Source organism: Callorhinchus milii, unplaced genomic scaffold (assembly GCF_018977255.1).
Source record: "Callorhinchus milii isolate IMCB2004 unplaced genomic scaffold, IMCB_Cmil_1.0 Scaffold27, whole genome shotgun sequence".
Taxonomy (NCBI): domain Eukaryota; kingdom Metazoa; phylum Chordata; class Chondrichthyes; order Chimaeriformes; family Callorhinchidae; genus Callorhinchus; species Callorhinchus milii.
The window spans coordinates 955,694-974,306 of NW_024704768.1; the positions used below are offsets into that span (position 1 = coordinate 955,694).

The window sequence follows — 18,613 nt, forward strand, 5'->3', positions numbered from 1 at the left end:
TCTGAGTGATTCACACTGGCTATCCTCCCCCTGTCTCACCCAAGGGGCCATTCTTTCCAAGGTTAGGCAGGTTATTTGACCGTGAAAAACATCAAAATTGAACCCAATACCATCTTTTCAACTTTAAACGTGAACCCCCCCGTTATAAAATCACATTGTCAAAGTGGCTACACAGAATGGCAACTGGAATTTCACCCTCCAGACATATATCTTCATTTCCTTAGCCCATAAAAAGGTTTGTCCAGGTGGACGTTAAAGATCCCCTGGCGCTATTTGAAAAGGAAAGAGTTTGTCCTTCCCTGATAAAATCAGTTATTCATCTCATGGCTGTAGGACTCTACCATGCACAAAATTACACAGTCGCTACAGTCACTTTGAGCCATCCTGACATGAATAATTATAGGGTGGTGGGGATCATTAGAACAAACACTAGTGTACAAGGTTAGCTTATTCATGGGAGAGAGATGCTGAGGAAACTGGAAGTTGGATAATAATAATCCTTGCATTTGATGTAGCGCTTTTCATGTTTTCAAGGTATCTCAAGCACTTCACAGAATGTACTGTAAAGTGAATTGACTATTTGTGGGCGAAATGCGGCAGCCAATTCGATGATTAGACAGAGGAGGAAGGGATGATGCAAAAGATGGTGATGTCTTTGTAATGGATCAAAAGAGTTTCTGAGCAGGTAAGTTTAAAAGGAACACAATTTTATAATTACCTTGTTGAATGCAAAAATTTTCACCAGGAGAACAGGTGCAAATCCATTAATCCATGCAGGGAGGCTGACAGCCAACCCAGCCTTTCATGCAATACTTAACCGCTCACCTCCACCACTCAGTCCTGCCATTTCACTCACCACACACCCTAGCAACCACAGGGAGCAACTTCAGAACAAAAAGAACCTCGGTTTTCCTACTGTCACAGCTGGTTGCGTAGGCTGTGTGTGTGACGGCGGGGAGGTAGGAGGAAGGAAGAACAAACAAATAGGGTGTTCTAAATACATTAAGAAATTAGCCTCAACTCTGACTGGTAGCCTCAAGCAACCGGTGTTCTACCTTGTCCTAAGTGTCACTCGTGCATTGGTAATTGAACCATATTAATGATGAGCATGGACAACACCCAATTCAATGAATCAATACGAAGGCAAGAGAAATAGGTTACCTGGGGAACTGAAGGTTGGTCAGTAGCAGTGTAGGGAGAGTGATCTCAGCTTTACTGAGAACTACAGTATCTTATGAATAGAACACTGTGAACAGTAGTCGTTTACATAGCACCTTTCACGTCAGGAGGATGCCTCAAAGTGTTTCCGCACTCGGCTGAGAACCTGAGCTCTGGTGAGAGGAGGGAGAAGAGGCGAGGTCTTGAAAGCGCGGTCAAAGATGTCTGTCTTGAACACCACCATCTCGTGAGAGGAAAGCTCTCGAATGATGCAAAAGTCAAACCATTTTAAAAAAGGGAATTAAAAATTTTGAGAATAAGGACGTAAAAGGGAAAGAGCAAGGAAAAATGGGATAAGGATTTTCCTGGTCCCAGCTCCATTGGAGACCAGGCCAAGAACAAGGGGACGAATGAAACAACAGGAATTTACAGCACAAAAACTATTCAACCCATCATTGCTGAGCCACATCTGAGTGTTTCACCCATTTCCCTGCAAGCTATACCTTTCCACACAGCTGTCTAGTACCTCTTGTTAACTAATATAGATGCATCCAACAGGGCATTGACGGCTCTCTGTAAAACAATTCCTCCTGATCTCCCCTTTGCTACCTTGCTCACAATGGTTTCCCTAAATACTCAACTTTTAAAACACCTAAACATTTATTTAGGATCCTATTCTTCAGTGTTACGGGGGTTGTGTATGTGTTTGTCCAGGACAGTGATTGGGCAGTAAACATTAGCCTTGTCTGATTAGGAATTTATTACAGTTTAGTGGAATCCTGTAGCTCAGTAGTTCGAGCACTCGCCTCGCAAGCGAGAGGCCTGGGTTCACCAGGAGTAAGTAGGAACCCGGTTGTTAGACCAGATCTGGTGAGGGAAAAAAAGTGGGACTAGATCCTCTCAGTCCCAGCCAGGATGAAGCATTTCCAAAAGCCACTAAAACACTAGCAATAAAGACTGGCAGACATTTTTAATTATGAAAAAAACATTTAAAAGCATTCTGCGAAACGCCGTCAACTCTTCACAAATATACTGTGCGCTTCCGTGGCCACAATTGGGCACTAAGCTGGTCTCCCACGCCCACCCCCACCCCAGCACGGAAGCTTGTGTTGGAGACGTCACAAACACAGCTCCACTGGGACCAGGCCTGCGGTTTCAGGTTAGCTTCTGAAGTCCAGGCAGACAGATCCCATTCACGCACTGGGAGACAACCCGAGGGAGGCTCTCCTCAGATACCCACCCTGCAGCAGAACAAGGACCGGTGTCACTATGGTAACACTCCTCAGAGCACTGTCACTCTAAGTCACTCTATTGTTCATCGTTCTGAACACAGCATCAAAGTGGGTCAAGATGGAGCTCGGGAAGTGCTGCATTGGCCACAAAGGTGCCATGTTTAAGACAAGCCATTAAAACACCCAGCAGATGGTACAGATCCACAACACTAAAGGGTAAAGTGGAGATTCTTCTGATTTCCTGGCCAACAGCATCATGGCAGTTTGTGGGAGCATCAAACCCAGCTACAAAACCTCCCACGACGAGTTTCATGTGAAGCATTGTGAGATGATACAGTGATTAAATAATAATTCCATTGCTGTGTAGTTGGGCCTGTGGTGTTGTCTGCACATGGCCGGTGGCAGTGGAGGTTTCATAATAATAATAATCCTTGCATTTGATAAGTGCCTTATCAAGTTGTTGAGACGTCTCAAAAGCGCGTCACAGAATATACTGTAAAGTGTTTTTGTGATCACAGTAACTTGTAAAATTAAGGATTAAGTGGCGCTCGGTTGAAGTGAGACTATTGATGGAAACCAGTGTTCAAAGTTCACTAGCGGGAAGACCGAGCAGGTAGGAAATGAACAAACAAAACCAGTCAGTCACCTTTTTGGGTTCATTCCCAAATCAGATGATGGTTCCGTTTTTCTTCACTCTAACCTAAATGGAAGCTGCGTGCCAAGGTTTGTCACTTGTACCCTTTCTGCTCTCCGAACCGCAGAGGAACAGGGCAAACAGCATTCTCATTTCCATTGAAATCAAAATCAAATTTACTCTTCAGAAAATTGGTTGGCAAAGACTTCAAAGCCACACTCAGGCTTAAAGGCTGATTAATCATACAGGCTTTGTGTTGCTTTGATGGATGAGTGCAGAGAAACCAGCCATCCTCTCCCTGCATTCAACCTCTGCGTCAGTGAACCATCAATACACAGGCTCCACGATCTACAACATTGGCCTGTTTCAGCAACAAGCAAACACCGGAGGTTGAGGCGGTTTATAAAGCACAGTATCCTTATACAAGTGAGGCACCTCAAACCCAACTACTGTGTGCAATTAGCCTGCCAGGTTTCTCCCACAAACTACACAGTTAATTCACTTTACTATATATCAAATGAAGCACTTTGAGACTTATCAACAATGTGATGATGCACTATAGCACATGAAAGGATTATTAATCTCAGAACATACCCTTGCTTGGGACGTCCTCCCGACATGAAAGGCGCTATACAAATGTAATCTTGTTGCTTTACTCAACTACCATTTAAGAATGAAATTTACTGAACGGGGTTGGGGAGGGGTGTGGAAGAAGGGGGTGAAAAGTCAAAATATTGGTTCTTTTGTACTCTATGTTTAGGAATGTTGGGAAAAACAACTCTTCCAACAAGTCCACTTAATATCACACTCATGCTCTTCCCATCTAAGGTTTCTGAGGGATAGGCAAACGTGCACAAGGAGACATCTCTGCAGTCAGTGAAGAGGAACCTTCCTGTCTGCTTGGGCCAGATCTGAATCAAGGTCTCAGATGGAAGAGACCACAGGGTCCCTGTCCAGGTACCCTTAAACAATATCCACAATAGATTTTGAATAATTGAATTAAGATTGGCTCGAGTTGGGAAAGCCAGTGGGAAGCTCTCAGGATCTGGGCTGATTTAGTTGATCTCAGTGTCCCTGGGCTAGGGAGGGGGCAGGCAGACAATACGCTATGGACCAGACCACACACACCAGCAATGCAGAGCGGGATATCCAGCAGAGATGCCTTTCTCCAGCCCCCTGCCCCAACAAGCTCAAATAACCTGCCAACGTTTAATGCCAGAATTGCAGACAGAACCGCCATGGGGAACAACAACAACAAAATTACACTTGTAAACCGCCTCTCACGTCAGGACGACGTAAAGAGTGCAATGTGGCTGCCTCTGTGGACGAGGCTCTCATGTCAATATCTAACTGCTTCGGAGAGGTAATAATCCCTTCAAAAAAAAATGTGGTCACTCAATCCACGACTGTGTGGGACACTGCTGTGTACAATTGGATGACCCATTTCGCAAAAAAATACACTGTCAATTCACTTCACAGTGTATCCTGTGAAGCGCTTTGAGACGTCTCGAAGACGTGATAAGGCACTGTATCAAACGCATGGATTATTAGGAACTGGCAAGCTCTGGCCAGTGAATGACTTATTTACAGCTTTGTTTAAATAATGTCACTCAGCTTGATTTACTGCAGTTTATCCTCTTACTAATGAGCACAAACCTCAGTCCGTCTACCAGAGATTACATTTCCACTATAACGCAAGCATTGCCCTCGACATTCAGCAGCCCAGTACTGGCCCTGCATAATTACACACTTTCATATCAATATTTTCTCGGTCATTAAATCGTCAGGGCTTCTGTCCTTCTAATTATCCCTTATGTGTTTATACTGGAGCTGAAGATTTTAATCTCAGTTCAGCCTCTGCCCAAACTCCGTCAGGCATGGAAATCCATCAGGATAGGGAGCCCCAACAAAACTCCCCTGTCCCACTAAGTGGACGTGACGTTAAGGAAGACATTAAGACCGCCAGAAGGAGTCACAGTAATTGGCTACCTCCAAATATGTGGTCACTACACTTCATTATACAGCAAATCCTGTAATGTGCTTTGAAATGTTGATTATGTGATGAAGCGCAAGGATTATAGTATGAGGTTGGGTTCAGCTTCATCCATCTGAATGATAATGGCAGACCAACAGTCTTTACTCGCATCAGATCCAAACTTCACCTTTCTGCCCAATGTTGGGGTTGAGGAACAGATCAGTCACAACAACAAGATTTCATTTATAGAGCGTCTTTCACGTCGGGAGGAAGTCCCAAGGCGCTGGACAGTTGGGTCGGGACCCGAGCAGGGGGGAACTGGTCAGGGTGAGGGGAGGGAAGGGAGGCAGCAAGGAGGGGGTAGACAGTCGAGAGGGGAGGTGAAGAGAAAGGTCTTGAAGGAGGAAAGGGAGGAAGTGGCGAAGGCACTGGGGGATGGAGTTCCAGACTCTAGGGGCTGAGAGGCTGAAAGCTCGGCCACCGATGGTAGGGTGGTTGGGCCGAGGGATGTGGAGCAGACCGGAGCGAGAGGAATGGAGGGTACGGGCAGGTAGGTAGGGGGATAGTAGATCGGAGAGGTAGGAGGGAGCGAGGCCGTGAATGACCTTGTAGGTGAGGATGAGGATCTTGAATTCAATCCTCTGGGGGATGGGGAGCAGTGGAGGCGAGCGAGGGCGGGAGTGAGGGCAAGGGTGAGGGTGAGGGTGGGAGTGATGTAGTCGCGGTGTCTGGTGCGGGACAGTACATGAGCTGCAGAGTTCTGAATGACCTGCAGTGTGGAGGGAGCGCCGGGAAGGCCGAGAGTTCCCATAGTCCAGCCTTGAGGTGATAAAGGTGTGGACCAGGGTTTCAGCAGTGTGAGGGGTGAGGTAGTGCCGTAGTCTGGCGATGTTCCGGAGGTGATAGAAGGCGGTGCCGGTTGTGGCGCGGATATGAGGGAGAAAGGACAGCTCAGGGTCGACAGAACACCGAGGTTCCTGACCGGCTTTGAGAGGTGGAGAGTCCAGCCTTGGATGCGGAGGAGCGAGTAAGAGTCACGATCCAATAGCATGACGGAACAGGTTCTAGGGGCTGAAAGGCCTACACCTGTTCCTATGACATGATTATGATTGGCAAACTTGACTGAAGGGGTTGCAATCGACAATAAACAATTTTGAGGACATTTCAAATGGTGACGTCCACAAACCATGAGCTGCAGGAATCAGGTTCGAAGACCATTTCATTCCACATTTCCTCATGCATTCGCACGTGCACATCTCTCACTTCCAAATCTCACGCCAGCCAACCTTATGGTCAGAAAGAGATTGGGAGCTTAGTGCAGTTATGCAAAGTACATGTTGGGCTGAGATGCAGTGAAGCCATGTCGGCTCAAGTCAGTCTGGAGCAAAGCCCAGACCTGAGATAGAAGGGAGAATTCACTTGGTATTGCCCAAACTATGTCTTGGTGTCCTTACCAGATACATTCTTACTCTTACAACCCAGACCCTCAGACAGATTTCACACTGGATATTCCAGGACAGAAGAAATTCAGCTGTGTAATGGTTTGCATAGAATCTGCACATGAGCAGTTCCGCAAACTCACAGAGAGGCAGCGCGAGACGGTGATAAATAATAAATGAATCCTAGCTTTTGATGTACCCTCTTTCACATCACCGGGCGTTTCAAAAACGCTTCGCAGGATTTACAAAGTGTGGTGACTGCATATTTTGCAGGCAAACGCCTACAAAAGGTTACTGTGCTGGGGAAATTTGTACACACACCACTGTAGAATTACAAGTCCTGGCAGTAGAAACGCAGCTTAAGCACAAAATTCAAAGAAAATCCAACACAGATTCCTCCTCGGGAGAATGAGAGGATAGAAATCGATGGGTTTTTGAAGGCAGCCTCAGGTGCAGGGAGAGAACGCGGTGACTGAACAGATCCATCAGCTCTCACAGAGCCACAAAACCTGTCTGTAGGACTCTTGAACTTAAGGTTTCAATTTGCTCTTTATTTCGGAGCTCAGTTGCCTGGATACACACATTCTAGAGTGGTAACATGGCACGGGTCAATGGCCCTCGTTTATTATTAATAATAATACATTTGATACAGCGTCATTCACTCCGGTGGATTATCAAAGCACGTCATGGGATATAATGTCAAGTGTAGTGACTGTTTTCGCAGGTGATCGCAGCTGTCAATTTGCGCACAGCAACGTCCCGAAAACAAGCCAAGAAGCCTTTTGACCGCTCAAACTCTCACAGGTCCCTTTCTGTGCAGTTATTACTCAAATAGTCCACATTTGAACCATCTATAATTCAGTGGTAAATCAATACCCCTGGGATTAGTTCCAGAGATCCCTGTTGCACAGGTTCTAAGTAATATTACCTGCCACCTGCGCTCAGTTGGCACAGGCCTCCTGCATGTCCCTCATGCCCACTGTTCGACCATTGGTAGCCACACATTCAGCCCCGATACTCTGGAACATTATCCCCCCATTTTGCCCCTTCCTTCCCCATCTTCAGATGGCACCTGAAGCCCTTCCTCTTCAATCGTGCTAACGGTCAACTCCCCTCGACTTGGCGTGGTGCGAAACCACTGTCAAGCTCTGTGACACTGCCCTGCATGAGGGGCGCTGTATATCATAATACAACACCAAATTACATTTTTACAGCGCCTTTCACATCGGGAGGACGTCCCAGGGCGCTGGACAGTCAGGGATTTGGACCTGAGCTGGGGGTCAGGATTGGGGAGGGTAGGAGGGTGGCCAAAGGCTCAATGAAAAATAATCCTTGCATTGATATAGTTCCTTATTTTCAAGACATCTCAAAGCCCTTGCTCGCTATAAATGTAAGTTGTTGTTGTTAATAAAACCAAATGTCTGCTTTCACAGCCAGAAACAAGCGGAGCGACTGGTGGATGGGATTCATTAATCCGGTGTGATTTATGAGCCCATCAATCAACCAATCAATCAACCAACCAACCCACTGCTGACAGGATAGAAACCAGCACCTCAGGGTCTGTGCGGTGTAATGTAGGATTGTGGCCGGAACAACTTAATGCTGGGAATTCCTTACTGTATATTGAAGGGAGACATTGTGGTGAGAGAATATGCACTACTGGATCAAACCAGGCAGATCCTGGTTCCTAGAAACCTATTGACGCTGGGCGGAATTCCCAGCCCGATTCCAAATACAACAGGCAGCGAGGGATTAATTGTGAGGCGGCATCACTGGTTAGTGAAGCTGAGAGCTCCAGTGTTTGTGGCCAAGCCAGGCTCACACTCTACTCAACACCAATTTGTCCTTCAGATCAGACGACAACAACAAATGGCATTTGCACAGCACCTTTCACATCAGGAGGGTTGGGATCAGGAGGTGTGCAGGGTGGGGATGGTAGGGATAGGAGGGTGACCGAAGCTACGGTTGAAGAGGAGGGTCTTGAGAACGGGCCTTGAAGGAGGAGAGAATGGAGTTCCAAAGGATGGGGGCAGAGAAGCTGAAGGCCCGACCGCCGATGGTGGAGTGTTTAAACGAAGCTTCCCCTGTCCCCGCACAGTTCAGGGGAATGTTAAGGATCCTGCGGGACTTCTTGAAAAGAGAAGAGTTTCTCTCACAAAGTCCTGTCTGACAATCTCCCAGGTGAAAAAAAAATTTGCTTCATGGCTGTTTGCGGGACATCGCTACCACGTTCACCTACAAAAATACACAGTCACTACACTTTACAGTAAATTCTGTGAAGCACTTTGAGAAAGGGTAGTGGAAGCCAATCCAATAACAACTTTTAAGAGAGAATTAGATGGGTATTTGGGGAGGACAGGATTGCAGGGCTGTGGAGAGAAAGCGGGCCAGTGGGATTGAGTTGGATGCTCTTTTCGGAGCTGGAGCAGACACGGTGGGCTGAATGGCCTCTTTCTGTGCTGTATGATTCTATGTTATCTACTGACAGGAGAGGTGGAGTCCTGTAGCTCAGTGGTTGAGCACTCGCTTTGCAAGCTAGAGACCTGAGTTCAATTCCAGGCAGAGGGCGAAACCTTGGGCAACTTTCCTTACTCCACACAGAGCCTAATAATAATCCCTCCAAAACCAAAAACAATAATAAATTGGTCATTTTCAATCCATGACTGTTTGTGGGACATTGCTGTGCACAATTGGCTGCCGCGTTCGCCCACAAATATACAGTCAATTCACTTTACAGTGTGTTCTGTGAAGTGCTTTGGGACGTCCTCCCGACGTGAAAAGCGCTATATCAAATGCAAGGATTATTATTATTATTATTATTATAGGTGCTGTATCAGATTGGAGGAACATTTGACGAGGGCTGCCTCTGGGCTGAAAAATTCCAGACTGGATGGTTAAAAGATGTGAATTTTTTTAAAAAACTGGAGACAGAGTTTAGCCGTGTCTCAGCCCGGAGGCATTCCTGAACACTTTCCCTTCTGAGGAGATTTCTCTGGAACACAAATCCCAATAAAAAAAGGAAGTGTGGAGCAGTATTTCACTGTGATGAAAACTGACTGCCAACATGTTCAGTGGGTAATAACTTTAAGCTGTTCTCCCCAGCCTGACAGGACAAATTATAAATGGATCAAAAACTCCTAAATAAATCACATTAGATCCTTCTCTCCCTCACCCCAGGACAATGACCAAATAAAGTGACATCGCTGGGCAGATAATTGGCCTATCAAAACAATGTCAGAATAAATTGAATAATCATTGCATTTTATGCAGTATCCTCTGGTTGGACATCCCATGTTAGGAACGAGAAGAGGGTTTCTCCTGGTGTCCTGGCCAACAATCCTCCACATAAAATCAGTCAGTCACCGCACGGCAGTGGGACGTTACTGGGGCCTACAAACAAAAGGTTGCGAGACTTGATAAGAATAAACCTGTGACTCAAACCCTTTAAAGATTGGTTTGGGGTGAAGATCCTTTGCCTATTTGATCTCATGCCTCCAGAACAGCCACCCTATCGTCCCCTATCACAGCATCAAGCTGCTTTTAAACGATTCCCAGTGTCCTGGCCTCAACCCCTCACCGCCCCCAAACCCTCCCCTGTTCCAGTCATTGACTACCCTCTGGGTAATGACATTATTATTAAAATGCCAGGACTATTATATGGAAGTCAACAGCGCTGACATTTATAAGGATCTGGGTTGATGAAAGAGTTAAATGTCAGTCAGCAGAGAGAGAGAGAAAATATTCCTGTGGTTCCCACAACCTTCCAACAATAACAACTGCCAGAGACACAGCGCTCAGAATACATAGCCACAAAATCAGGCTGAATGGCATTCAGCACAATATCAGCCCATGTTTAATCAGACTCAGAAAGCACCAAACAATCCTGTCAGGAGGTAATTGCTCGTCTCATTTCTATATTTATTTGGTGACTGGGGTAAGATATTCCACCCCACACAAGCGATTCCCTCTCACTGATCCAATTACTGCAATCATTGCTCTGACCATGAGAGACTGCAACTCCGAAGATCAGTTCCCGCCTGGGATGGAGAACACAAATAGAATGGTGAAATCCTGACGTCATTGCCTCTTCTAATAATAATAATCCTTGCATTTGATACAGCGCTTTATCACGTCTTCAAGACGTCTCAAAGCGCTTCACAGAATATATTGTAAAGTGGAATGACTGTGTATTTTGTAGGCAAATATATCTTGTTGCAGTGTTGGAATTAACTAAAGTTCTACAATTTCATCTTTAGAACTCCACAAAGCCTCCCCCGGAATCACCTTTGGATGCCCGTGTGAAAGGTGCTGCATAAATGTACATTGATATTGTATTTATTTTCTACTTTATTAAAAAAAAGCTTTATTTTTAAAATTAAAATAAAAAATTGGGTCACTCAATCCACGACTGTGCGTGTGACGTTTCGCCCACAAAATATAGAGTCAATCCACTTCACAGTATATTCTATGAAGAGCTTTGATACGTCTCAACGATGTGATAAGGCGCTGTATCAAATGCCATTTGAGACTCTGCCATTTGCCAGTTTGGATCTCCTCACCGGGACTCGGTTGGGCTGTTCCACTCGCCTCAACCCCTCTCTCGCTCCCTGGATTCCAACAGCAAAATAATCCCTAACATTTATATTATCGTGTCGTCTCTGCCTACAACTTTTTTCAGAAAAGAGATGCTTCCATTAAGACACAGGATTGTGTCAATCTGCCTATTGACAGAGCAATTTAATAATCCCCAACTGAGGTTGGTCCCATGTATGTAAAGTTTCCTCAGTTAATGAAGGGACACTTTGGGCTTCAACCAGAGTTTCCAGCAGTGAGCAAACCTACTGCACACACAAAGAAAGACTTACAGAAGAATTGCCAGATGAAAGAAGATCAAGGTCCATCCAGTTCACCTTCCACCGTCCTGGCAGCCGCTTCCACATGTCATGTCCCAAACTATGTACTGTGTCCTGAGATATTATTTCATACAAGAAATCTAATTTGTCCTTGAGAGTCTTGGGGAAGGCTGATGATGAGTAAAACTGAGCTTTGAGCAGCCCCAAGTTGGCTCAGTGGAGTGGTTGTCCTCAAAACAGCCCCCTGCACCCCACACCTCCCCCTGCGCACGCACGCACACACGCACAAACTGCCCAGACTTATAATAATGATCCTGCCATTTGATACAGCGCCTCATCACGTCTTCTAGACGTCTCAAAGCACTTCACAGGATACACTATAAAGTGAATTGACTGTTTATTTGGGGACAAATTGTGCACAGCAGTGTCCCCACAAACAGTCCTCACAAACTCCCCCTCCATCACCTCCTTCAAGGCCCGTCTCAAGACCCTCCTCTTCGATCGTGCCTTCAGTCATCTCCTCCTGTTTGATTGACCGTTACTATTTTTTTGGAAGGGATTATTACTCCTGAAAAAGCGATCCGCCAATTGACTAACAACTGGGTTCCTACTTAGTACTTACTAGGTAAACAGGCGTGTGGAATAAGGGAACTTCGACCTATCTGGGAATCAAACCCAGGTTCGCTCTTTAACCACTGAGCTGCAGGAACTCCACGAACAGGTGAAAATGGGCCAAGGGGTAGAGAATGCCACAAAGCGTTAACAAGATGAAAGTCAAGGCCACCACAGTGCTGAGCGGAGATGTCTCTGAGTCATCGCCATGGAGATGCTATTGAAGTCTCGGTTTGGGTTATGAAGCCTTGAGGTGATGGCGGTCAGTTCATTATCACATCCACAACCACAAGCTCAACAATCCCCCCTTGACAGCCCTCTGATTAGCAGAGAGGCTCTTATTGTCTTCAGTCACTCGCTCTGAACACCAGGTTTGTACAGCAGAAGCTTTAAATACACGGCCCAAAGTCATGAGTATTACCTTGGCTTAAACAATGAGTGAGGTTTTCTGTGGTTTGAAATAGATCAAACACTGTGAGGTAGAAGCCGAGCCTACAAACAGCCAGAGACCCAACTCAAAGGATTGTCCGCTCCCCCCGCTCAGCGGGCACTAGCCACTCCACGTCCCACACCCAGCTTGCTCCATCATCAAAAGTTGGGTATTTAGTCTCCTTGCCACTTTCTGGAACTCCACTCCATAGACCCTCCGCTTCTTCCCCTCCCTCACCTCCTTAAAGGCCCGTCTCAAGACCCTCCTCTTCGATCGTGCCTTCGGTCATCTCCTCCTTGCCCTCCACTATCTAAATGTGAATGGATTCAGCATCCACAGCCTCCTGGGGGAGAGAGTTCCTGATTTCCACTCCCCTTTGTGTGAAACACTGCCTCCTGATTTCACTCTTAAATGGTCTATCTCTGAAAATTTAGGAGTGAAATCAGGAGGCAGCCCTCGGCCCGCGTGCAAACCCTCGAATGTCCAGCTCCTGGGAATGACCTCCTGACGTGAAAGGCGTAAACGTAATTTGTTGTTGTTGATTATTGGGGACAGGAGGTGAAAGGAATCTCTGGGATTCGGTTAGCACCAGATCTGGTGACGGGGCCTAAGCTGAGCTGAGCACCACTATCTGCTGGGTTTAGGATAGCGCCTTGGGACGTCCTCCCGACGTGAAAGGCGCTCAATAAATGGAATCTTGTTGTTGTTGTGCTCAGACCAGTGCTGACCAGACAGCTTGCTTGGCTCCTCATTGGGACATGGAGAGAATGGGACCCTTCAATGGCGAAAGGGAATCCTCCCACTCAACCCCTGGGATCTCCTGGCAGAGATTTGATAGGGGTAGGTACAGAGAAACTATTTCCTCTGTTGGATGAGGGAAAAATCCAGAACAAGGGGGGCATCATCTTAAAATTAGAGCCAGGTCATTTCTGGAGTAAACTAAGGGGCAGTTTTTCCACACAGAGAGTAGTGGGAATCTGGAACTCTCTCCGTCCCCCCAAAAGGCTGTGGATTGTGGATCAATTCACATTTTCGAGACTGAGGAGGAGCGATGTTTCTTAGGTCAGGGTATCAAGGGATACAGGGCAAAGGCAAATTGGAGTTTAGGTATAGATCAGCCGTGATCTAATAGAATGGTGAAACCGGTTTGAGGGGCTGAATGGCCTACTCCTGTTCCTATATGCCCCAATAAATAGTGGGTTCTCAGCTGGACAAGCAGCAGAAAGCTCACCAGTGCCTCCTGCAACAACAACTTGGATTTATATAGTGCTCTCCATACTGGGCGGCGTCTCAGAGCTTCACAGTAAGGAATCCCGGGGAGGAGCCAGGGGGAGGGGGGGAGCCAGGGGGAGGGGGGTGGGGGAAGGTGACCAAAGGCGCAGTCGAAAAGAAAGGTCTTCAGAAGGGACCTGAAAGTAGGAAGAGAGGGGGCGAGGCGAAGGGAGTGAGGAAGGGAATTCCAGAGCCTCGGGGCATAGTGGCTGAAGGCACAGCCTCCGAGGGTGGAGCGGAGGACTCGGGACGAGGAGGAGGCCAGACCCGGAGAATTGAAGTGGGTGCTGTTTTGAGGAGAGAGGAGGTCAGAGAGGTCGGGTGGTGCAGAGGAGTAGAGGGATTTGAGGACAAGGGTGAAGATCTTGAAGTCAATCCTCTCTGGGATAGGCAGCCAGTGCAGTCTGGCCAGGACTGGGGGGGTCGGGGAGCGGAGTTTCGTGCGGGTGAGAATGCGGGCGGCAGAGTTTTGAATGATCTGGACTGTATGGATGGTAGTGGAGGGGAGGCCGGCGAGGAGGGCATTAGAGTAGTCCAGCCGAGAGGTGACAGAGGCACGGACCAGGGTTTCAGTGGCTTTTGGAGAGAGGTATTTGCGGAGACGGGCGATGCATCGGAGATGGAAGAAGGCGGTGCTGGTGAGGGACCGGATGTGGGGGAGGAAGGACAATTGGGGGTTGAACCTAACACCCAGGTTCCGTACGGGTTCGGAGAGTTTTAGGGGGAGGTCGGGTAGGTGAGGAGGTGAGAGCCGTGAGATTTGAGACGTTGACGAGAGCCAAAGAGTATGGCTTCCGTCTTGTCAACATTCAGCTGAAGGACATTTGCGCTCATCCAGCCCCTGAGGTCTGACAGGCAGCTGACAGAACACTAGGGGACTGGGGGTCGCAAAGAGAGGTGGAAAAATAGAGTTGGGTGTCGTCCGCATACATGTGGAAATGTACCCCATGTCTGTGGATGACATCCCCAAGAGGGAGCATATAGATCAGAAAGAGGAGGGGGCCAAGGATGGATCCTTGGGGTACCCCACAGATAACCGGGTGAGAGTGGGAGGAGAAGCCTTTGTGCAGATGTACTACTGGCGGTTTGTGAGGTAGGACTCCAATCAGGCGAGTGCGGTCCCACTGAGGTGGATGACGGAGGAAAGGTAGGGGAGGAGATGGTGTGATTGACTGTGTCCAGAGAGGTCCAGGAGGACAAGGAGACAGAGGGAGCCCTGGTCACAGACAGAGAGGACGTCGTTTGTGACTTTCACAAGTGCAGTCTCTGTACTGTGGGCGGAAACCAGACTGGAGGGGTTCAAAGAGGGAGTGGGAGGAGAGGTGTGCGCGGAGTTGATCGGCAACAATGCGTTCTAGGACTTTGGCGAGGAAGGGCCGGTTACAAATAGGGCGGTAGTGGCTGGGGTTTGAGGGATCTACGGAAGGTTTTTTGAGGAGGAGGGTGATGACAGTAGTTTTGAGGGGGGCAGGGACTGATCTGGAGGAGAGGGACTGGTTGATGACATCAGCCACTAGTGGGCAGAGGAGGGGGAGCTCGGTGACCAGCAAGTTGGTGGGGAGGGGGTCGAAGCAGCAGGTGGTGGGTTTCATGGAGGTAAACCTGGTGAAATGTGGTTGCAGCTGGTTACATTCCAAATTCACCCAACATCTGGCTGCACAACATAGCTCACAGCCCCTCAAGGGTCAGAGCTGGTCATTGCCTTGGTTACAGTATGTTACACACACATTAATGGAATCTGGTTTCCATGGGAAACGTGGAAAAAACCAGATAAAAAAAAAGCAAATTAAAAATAGTTCTTGTGATGAGCCTGACCTGGAGAACTAGGATGTCGCATGTCTCTGTGGATCAAACTGAAAATAGCTGGAAACCAAACCAGGCGATGCTAAAAATCTCTACCTCATTTCTCCAACGCATCAAAGCGCCTTCACCAGTTACTCTCACGCTCAGTGACTTCACTTATATCATAAGCCTAATGCAGCAGCTCCAACGAGTAGCCAATGACCAATTGATCTGAAATGTTTGTGGGAAAAGAGAAGGCAGTTTTTCCAGGACAATTTAAATGTCCATAGGGACAGGAGGAGGCCATTCAGCCCCTTGAGCCTGTTCTGCCATTCTATAAGGCCATGGCTGATCTGTACCTGAACTCCAATTACCAGCCTTTGCCCCATATCCCTTGATACCCTGACCTAACAAACATCCACCTGAACCAACCAGTGCCTGTGCCAAGGCCATGTCCCTCTCAGTCCTGCCCTGTGACATCGACATCCTGACGTGGGGCTTGAACCCACAACCTTATGACCTGGACGCGAGATTGCTGCCAAATGAGCCAAGTTGTTACTCTGCTCCCAGTGCGATCACACACAAGTGATTTTTTTAAAAAATGGTCAACCAGGTGTCTGCCACATTGGGGAAACCCGTCACCGTTGCTTAAGAGTCTCCAAACCAAACTGAGAATTCCATGGATCCCACCTGCACATGGAAATCCCAGAGAGATCGCTTGCCATTGAGAGCGCTTTTTGGCTAAGCTTTCCCGCTGCTTGTCCAGTTAGGACCACCCTACCCGTTAGGGCTTTGGCTTGCAGGGTTGACAGGAGCTGAGTGACTGGTCTACCCTTCCAGGTCCTGCCGTTGAGCCAGGCTGGGCTGTCATCAGCAGCGAGTGCCCTAGAATACTACGGATCTGTCTGGCTCAGGAATTGGACTACCGAGACCGCCACAGAGGGCTGGCTTGATTCCGACATTCCGTTGCCAACCATGTTGCCTTGGAGCCAAGTGCAGTTCCAAGGAGATCTCAGTTACATGACTGTGACATCAGTGTCTTGACTTGGTCTTGAACCCACAGCCTTCTGACCTAGAAGCCAGAATACTGCCACCTGAGCCAAGCTGCCGGATAGCACCACCGGAGCTGTGACTCTGCTCCCGGTGAGATCTCGGACAGAGCAAACGTTGGTCAGGCCCCGAAAACCAGGTCTGCAAAATCTTGTTTAACAGCAACCACAGCACCAGTGATATTCTAACAGCAACTGGATCCAGTCGCCGTAGATAAACGTGGCAATAACGTAGCCTCTCCAGCACCGCTCATTCAGATTCCCGTCCTGCTCAGCGTGAAAGTGTTCAGCGCAACACAAAGTCACATCATACAAAGGTCAAAACAAAACTCACACAGCAGAGAAGAGGAGGGAATGTGCCACGTTCAAGCCAACAAGGTTTGAAAGACAATAAATGCATAAAAATTTTGAAGCTCGGTTACCATTAATTCATCAATCGGATAATTAATCCATTAATTAATTAATGCGTTTATTGTATCGCTATTAATTCATTCATCAATCAATTAATAGGCCGTGTTCAACAAAAGACACAGTCACTACATTCTACAGTAAATCCTGTCAAGCGCTTAGAGACGTTCTGACGGCACGACAGGGCTCGGTATCAAATGCAACATTATTTTAATAATACTACTAATAAAAACTCACTCACACAACTTTAATGTGAATATGCAGATTGCCAAAAAAAAAAGAAAGAGGCAAATCTTTAAAAAGGAGAGAGAGAGAGAGAGAGAGAAAGAGGGAGAAATATTAAGAGATTATTTTGGAAAATGAAAAGATCAGATCAGGCACAATAATCATCAATCAGCACATCTTGGCTCAGACTTGGTGTGTGTGTCTCTGTGTCGCTATCAGTGCCACTGACTGACTGATTGACTGACTGACACATTCCCGACTCTCTCTCATCGCAAACATCTCTCATCACATCCACACAGCGGTTCAGCAGCTGCTCAGGACGCAGAGCACACACACAGCACACGACTGAAATATTAAACATCACTGCCGCATTGACTGAGGCACCTTTTTCTGGCTGCAGAGAAGAAAGAAAGGAAGGAAGGAAGGAGAGAGAGAGAGAGACAATAAAATATTAACAGTTCAGCCAACACACCTGGTGCCAGCAAACCTGACACCTCCCTATCAATGTATCCCAGTCCTCTGCGAAAATATCAGTGTTGATTCAGAATATATTGAGGCAAAGAATAAAGACGATTTCTGTGGCGCACACACACACACACACACAACACAAACACAGACACACACACAACACAACACACACACACACACAACACAGACACACACACACACAACACAGACACACACACAACACAGACACACACACACACAACACACACACACACAACACACACACACACACAACACACAGACACACACACACAACACAGACACACACACACACACAACACAGACACACACACACACAACACAGACACACACACACAACACACACACACAACACACACACACACCAGAGACACACACAGCAGAGACACACACACAACACACACACACACAAAACACACACACCAGAGACACACACACACACAGCACACACACAACACAGAGACACACACCAAACACAGACACATACACACACACACCAGAGACACACACACACCAGAGATACACACACACCAGAGACACACACACACACCACACAAACACACACACAGACACATACACACACACAGACACACACACAGACACACATACACACACTGGACCGCGCAACGAGACGGTACCTGATAGCTGAGCGCACACTCGGATTCCGCGCTGCCCGCGGGCATAGCTCTGGTTGACGATGGATGGAGAGGCTGAGAATCCGCTATCTTTCCTCTTCGCAATCTGCGAACCCTCTGCCAGGAGGCAATCGGGGGCGGGGGCAGGGGCGGGGGGCAGGGGCGGGGGGCGGGGAGGGGCAGGGGCAAGGTCACCGGGAGCTGGTGGGGATGGGGCTGGTGGTGGGGATGGAGATGGTGGAGCTGGTGGAGGGCTGGAGATGGTGGAGGGATGGAGATGATGGAGATGGTGGAGGTGGTGGAGGTGATGGAGGTGGTTGTGGGGCTGAGGCGGGAGCGGCTCACAGCTGATCACAGACTCACAGCCAATCAGCGTCCAGCTTTGCGCCCTTTAAAGAGACCGTGTAACCGCAGAGAAGGAGG

The 18,613-nt window shown here is 47.7% G+C and overlaps 1 protein-coding gene across 4 annotated transcripts in view; it reads right to left on the bottom strand.

The window, feature by feature from the left end:
- LOC103189979 (electroneutral sodium bicarbonate exchanger 1) overlaps window positions 1–18,320 on the bottom strand; it is a 56,238-nt gene extending 37,918 nt beyond the window's left edge. For all 4 annotated transcript variants that reach the window (XM_042344172.1, XM_007910574.2, XM_042344173.1 and 1 more), the window contains exon 1: window positions 18,194–18,320. In XM_042344172.1, coding sequence (XP_042200106.1) covers window positions 18,194–18,238 — 45 coding nt within the window. In that variant the 5' untranslated portion in view covers window positions 18,239–18,320. The remainder of the gene's footprint in view (window positions 1–18,193) is intronic.
- Window positions 18,321–18,613: the final 293 nt, after the last annotated feature.